General features: G+C 39.1%; 1 protein-coding gene across 1 annotated transcript in view; it reads right to left on the bottom strand.

Moving 5' to 3' along the window:
- Positions 1-501: 501 nt before the first annotated feature.
- TMEM132C (transmembrane protein 132C) overlaps positions 502-6,000 on the bottom strand; it is a 207,047-nt gene continuing 201,548 nt past the window's right edge. The window contains exon 9 of the mRNA XM_062589914.1: positions 502-3,525. Within this exon, the coding sequence (XP_062445898.1) occupies positions 2,326-3,525 (1,200 nt within the window). The 3' untranslated portion in view covers positions 502-2,325. The remainder of the gene's footprint in view (positions 3,526-6,000) is intronic.

Raw genomic sequence — 6,000 nt, 5'->3', positions numbered from 1 at the left:
CTGTGCTTAGCTTGTAAAGGAGCTGGGGGTCCTCTGGGATACAGGGTGCTTTGTACATGTCAGTTGTGATTCAGTGCAACTTGCTTCCATTTGAACCTACTGTATCAATCAGAGAAGCAACATAATTAATTATGACTGGGCTGCAAGGAAGTTACACACATCAGAAGCAAGATTCCTGGAGTTGTTCATGCTGAGGGTAGGCATGAAGATGAGCATGATTAATAGTGACAATGCCATGAACTGTGCCTGCCTGCTGTCTTCTCCTGCCATCCATCATCATCACCACATGTTGGGTGGGAAGGGGAAATGGTTCACAAAGGAAGGGTCAGAGCAGTGAAAAACTTCTATATATCTCTATTCTTCTCTCTTCAGAAAGCAGCTTAGTTTTTTTTTCCCAGTGTTCCGCAATAGTTCAGCAATAGATGCAATACTTCAATACAGAAATGACAGAAACGGCCCCTTCTCCTCAGAAAAGAGAATTTGTCAAGCCATGTAAAGCATTTTAATTACAATTCGTATAACGTATAAATAAATATTACATTCTTTCAGTCTACAATGCATACTAGGCATATCTTGTTAAAACGTCCATCTATGTTACTGGGTGGCAGGATTGATTTTGTCCAAGTAAAAAAAAAACCCAAATTACTGAATGTAGTAATTAAAAAAAGGAATACATGGGTCTAAAGACAGGAACTGACAAACAATGCAAGTGCTTCCAGCTAACAGTCAAGACATAATACTGCTTGCCTAAAGGCTTGCTATAACAACCTTATCTCAGTTACAAAAGATTTTGGATGACAGTGGTTTCCTCATTGCATAGACTGTGATCTGCATCCTCCATTAGTGTAAACTGGCACTGAGAGGACGTGCTGCCACTTTACACAAAGAGTCTACTACTCTACTTTGTATTTGCTTCAGACTCATTACTGGTTTTGTATTTTGTTATTCAAAACAACAGCTTTACAATCTAATCTAGAATTTTCAGTCTGAGCTAGTCCAATGGCAAAAGTATCTATAAAATAGCTCCAAGTATTTCTTGATCTTGGTTCAGTAACATTTCCCTCCCTTCAAACAGTGTGTCCAGAGGCCAGCTCTTCCAGTACAAGGACATAAACATTCGGGGGAAATCAATGTCTTTCTGTCCATTCTTCTTCTAGTTTTCAGAGCTTGATTAGAGCTGGTGACATTAGAATAAGCAGAAAACTACAGAATGAAATTATAAATTCATAGAATTGGCAAAAAATAAAATCCAGGCTGTACATATTTGGCCCATGATGGTCTCAGTTCCAGGTATATTTAAAATGTACCAGTGGGGCATTCCCATCAGTTGTTACTTCTAAATGCTAACATAAAACAGCACCTTCTTCCGTTGGTGAAACATGGGAACTTTGGTTGTGGAAATTTAGAACAAACAACTAAACAAACAAACCAAACCTGCAAGTAAAATTAACACTTCTTCCAAATAGAACATATTTCTAGCTAGTGTGAAGCAACTGAGGCTTATACTTTTAGAAGAGACACCACACAGAAATTATGAGTTAATATTTATCCTCTGAGCTCTTCAAATTACAGGAAATTATTTATAGCTAACTTAGAAACAAAATATTCTTGGTCCACTGCAAACTTACTGAATTGCAAATTTTCCTGTTTTTTAAAGATCCTTAAAAGAAAAATACAATGTGGAAAATGATTCAGGATCACCTTGCAAGACAAATAGAAAGTAAAAATAAAAGTAACAGGTAATTTCTCCCTCCTACACACACTTAATAACAAGGACATGTCTTCACTTCAAATGAAGGAACAGAAAGAAACAATCAAGTAACAATCTAAAAAGTCTCCTTACAGGTCATGTGTCCACAATCTTGATCTTTTATTAGAAATATAAACAAGTTATTGTTTGTCTCCTGTTTATTCTTTTCATGCTCTCTTATGTTCTTTTTTTTAACAAATATTTTTGGTACTTTGAAACATTATTATCATTATGATTACGATGACCCATAAAATAAATTTTCACAAATAAATTTTCACAACCTCACCTTGCCCAGTTCATCATACTGGTCACTCCAATTTCTTATTCCTTTCTGCTATTTATATTCCATTTCCTAAATCCATGAATGATAGAATATCTGCTGGAAAAACAAAACAAAGCTAAAAAACGAAACAAAAAACAAACCATGGACAGTTTGGCAAATTTCTTTCCCTGATTATAAAAACTGCCTTATCACTTCTCCTGTGGATTCCTTCCCCTCCCCCTCTTCTGTCCCAATATATACTGTAGAACTGAAGGCATCAAGGTGTGGTTAAACCAATAAAACCAGCAAGGAGCTACACTTTGTCTTTGAACTTCTCCATGTACTTTCGTATCTCTTTGGAGTCCCCCAGGTCCATATCCTGGCACACCCACTTAATATCATCATCATTGCTGCTTAGGATCGAGTTGACAGTAGGACAACCATCGTCAGGTGGGATGGTAGTGAATGTTGTGAATTTAACCCGCTTCCGTTTAGATGTTGGAGAATGTAAAGGTTCAGATTTCTGTTCCTTTCCGAGTTTGCCCCCTGAGTCAGCACACCTATGAATCTGGCTCTGAATGTTCTTCTGAGCACTGCCATTCAGAAGCTGGTTGCTCTCTTCGCAGCCTGTCCCTCGGTCGATAATAGTTGTGTGCTCATCCTGCTGAGGTGATACATCTCCTGCGTTCTCCAGCAGTTCTGCTTCATTTCCTAGCCAGACCCAATCATGAGAATGGGTCATGGTGGCCTGTCCTTCCACCAGAACCTGCTTGTGACGGTACTTCAGTGCAAACGTTGCACAGTTTATTAGGAAGACAAGAATTGCCAGGCAGAAGACCCCTAGCAGTGCATACATCCCGATCTCCAGATCACTAAGGCCCCTATGTGTCTGTACCAGGTCATTTTCCTCCATGCCTGCATTGCTTTTTGGGAGGTCAACTTGAGCAGGGAAATTGGTGAAGTCTATGGGAATGTTCTGCAGCTGACTATCATCTGACAGTTTGCTGCCATCTAGCCTATTGTTTTTAATTACTTTATTTTTTATTACAGATTTTGCTGTAGTACTGACTTTCCTGATGGCGCTTTCCTCTCGTTCTGCTGAAGAGCTACCATAATGTCGTCCATCCTGACCATAACGTTCCTGATCTGACACCTTGTGCCGCCGGTCGCTAGCACGGTTTTCAATTTCATCAGCATCATAATCTCCGCCTGTATCGAGGTCAGCATCATTCTGGCCAAACTTGACTTTGATGTTGCCATTCCCAACAGCCAGGACACTTTTCCTCTTGGACTTTTGGCAGGCTTCGGAAATCATCATATCTACCTTGATTAATGTGCCCTGACCTTCACCTTCTGCTGTAACAACTGGCCATTTTAAGGCAGCATTCTGATGGATCGAGACAACAGATTCATCTAATGATATAGCAGAAAGGGAGAAGTCCTTGGAGTCATAAATATCCAGGGGAGTAACAGAGCTGTCACTGAATTGAATCCAGGTGCTTACCACAGCTTCCTGAAAGGAGAGGGATATGGTTAAAGACAGGGTCTTAAATAAACAGCTCAGACCATTGCAGCTCATCAGCCCCTCAGCTCCGAAAGGCAGCAGGAGGACATGGGAGACAACGGCTCTACACTGCACTGATGCCTGCACTTCAACTGATGAGGCAGAAAATTGGTCACATTTTTTCACTAAGATTCCATTGCTGTCCTTCACATAAATGTTTGACAAAAAAAAATAATAATAATTGATATGAGATTTATACAATACTAACATTAACAAGCTACAATTTACGTGATTTATAAAGAAGACCTTTCCTGCCATACAAAACCTGAAAGAGGCAAATAGAAAAATTACTAGAGGCGCTTGACAGTACACTTATTCTCCTCATGTTCCCCAGGCGGAGATTTCACAGGGAGCTGTCAGATTAAACAGGGCATAAATATCTCAGCAGGAATAAGGAGCTACCATAGCATCTTAGAAATGGTTGGAGCAAAACATTCACCTGAAAGAAAAAGATTTACAGAACAAATGCCATTTTACAGGAGAAGGGTTTGTTTTAAGTGAAATACACTCTATTTTCAAGATAATTAAAAAGTCCACTGCGTTTCGACTGCATTTCTATGTCATGGAGAGGACTGTGGGGATTCTGGTGTGATCTCTGTGATACACAAGCGGCCTGGATTTAACTGGACTGTCTTTGTTCTCTGCAGGTAGCATTGTTAGAAGTCACCATTAGAAGCAAATACAAAGCTAGAGGTCAGCTCTTTACCATTTAAATCCCATTCATATGATATAGATATTTACTTCTCCATGTCTCAGTAGCTTTCTTTGCAGGCGACTTCTTTATTTTTTCATTTGCTCCAAGTCTTGCCTGTTTAGCCAGAATACATGCAGGCAGGTTGCTGGAATGCAACTTCACACAAAACCAAACTTCTTTTCTTCACCCGACTTAAACTGTCGATAGCCTTAATAACTTTACATTTGGGTATATCAGAACAACTGGGCTGAAAATCACCATTGGGAAAAAATACTGCCACCCTGTTAACATCCAGTCATAATACAAATTTACAACCTAATATGGTTTTCAATTGGTTACAATTTGTTATGCTATGGTTATAAACAAAGGGAATTGCTACCCTTCTAGTTAAATTTAAAGCTTTTCAATGAAAACAGCAAGGGGCATTTAGCTGTGCAGAAGGCTGGAATTACTGAATATTTGATTTCCAAAGTGCTATCAGCAAGTTCTTAAGGGACTGAAAGAGGGAAAATAAGTTGTGGCACAACAGGAAAGAAGGCAAAGTACTTGGTGATTCAAATACACTTCAAACAGCTGAAATGGAGCCAGGGTAACTCAAAAGCTGGGAAGGGTGATGTGCATAAGGAAATTAAAACAGCTGGTCTTTCATTGGAGAAACAATCCTGAAATGGTTGAACAGTCTGAAACACAGAGCTGCAGCTTGAATTTACATCATAGAAGTCTATGGTGGAGCAAACCCAGCCGTGGGAAAGTAAACAACATTTTTTTCTATGGATTTGTTTGGAGAGAAAAAGATGCATCTCCTCAGGGAATCTGACACCCTGGTTGGTATCTTCCTTATCCCTAAAGCAGAGGAGTACAGCCTCAGGTACCACTGGAGAGGTACCACAGTGTGTTAGAAACGATTGGAGCAAAAGATTCACCTGAAAGAAAGAGATTCATAGAACAAATGCCACTTAGCAGGAGAAAGGTTTGTTTTAAGTGAAACACACTTTATCCTAGAGATAATTAGAAAGGTCCACTTATTTTTCATGAACTTATGGAAGGCAAAAACAACAGCATCATTTCAAGCATATATCACTACAGGCTTGACATTGTCTACCAGTGGCACTCTCTTTTGGAGAGCAGAATGAAAAAAATGATTGGAAAATTTCATAGGGTCAAGGTTGAGGAAATGAGGAGGCCTGCATCTCTTCCTAGCTCTATTATGGACTTCTTGCATAATGGGAAGGTCTCACCTGACTTTGTATTCCTGGTTTTATGGAGTAGATGCAGAGAAGAATGAAATGAGGTTTGTGGGCAAACATGTGATTTACTGTAGATAAGAGAGGTGTGCAATAGCCAAGCCATTATTTTCAGTCAGCACTGAGTTTTTTTAATTTCATAGAGATCCTATTTTTATAGGAAGAACCAATTTCCTCACAGCACCACACAAAGCTGTCATGCTTAGACTACAGATGATATTAATTAAAAGGAAAAAAAAAGAAAAGAAAAAGGAGAGAAAGGAGAGAGAATCTCAAATCCTGCCAAAATGCATTGCATCAGCCCAAATATTCTATTTGGCAAAAGATCATCTCCCCTCATTTACAAGGCAAGCTTAAGGCAGGGGAAGGAAGTGACTTTCCTAAATGATTATAAATTCTGAAAGGCCAAAAAGAAAAAAAAAGAAAGAAAAAAGAAATGATTTAGTGCCATGTCTTTCAAAGCGCTGTTTCTGCAAATCCTATGTA

The sequence above is a fragment of the Rhea pennata genome, chromosome 17 (assembly GCF_028389875.1).
Source record: "Rhea pennata isolate bPtePen1 chromosome 17, bPtePen1.pri, whole genome shotgun sequence".
NCBI lineage: Eukaryota > Metazoa > Chordata > Aves > Rheiformes > Rheidae > Rhea > Rhea pennata.
Note: the sequence above shows the minus strand (reverse complement) of the source record. Positions and strands in the feature narration are given on the sequence as shown.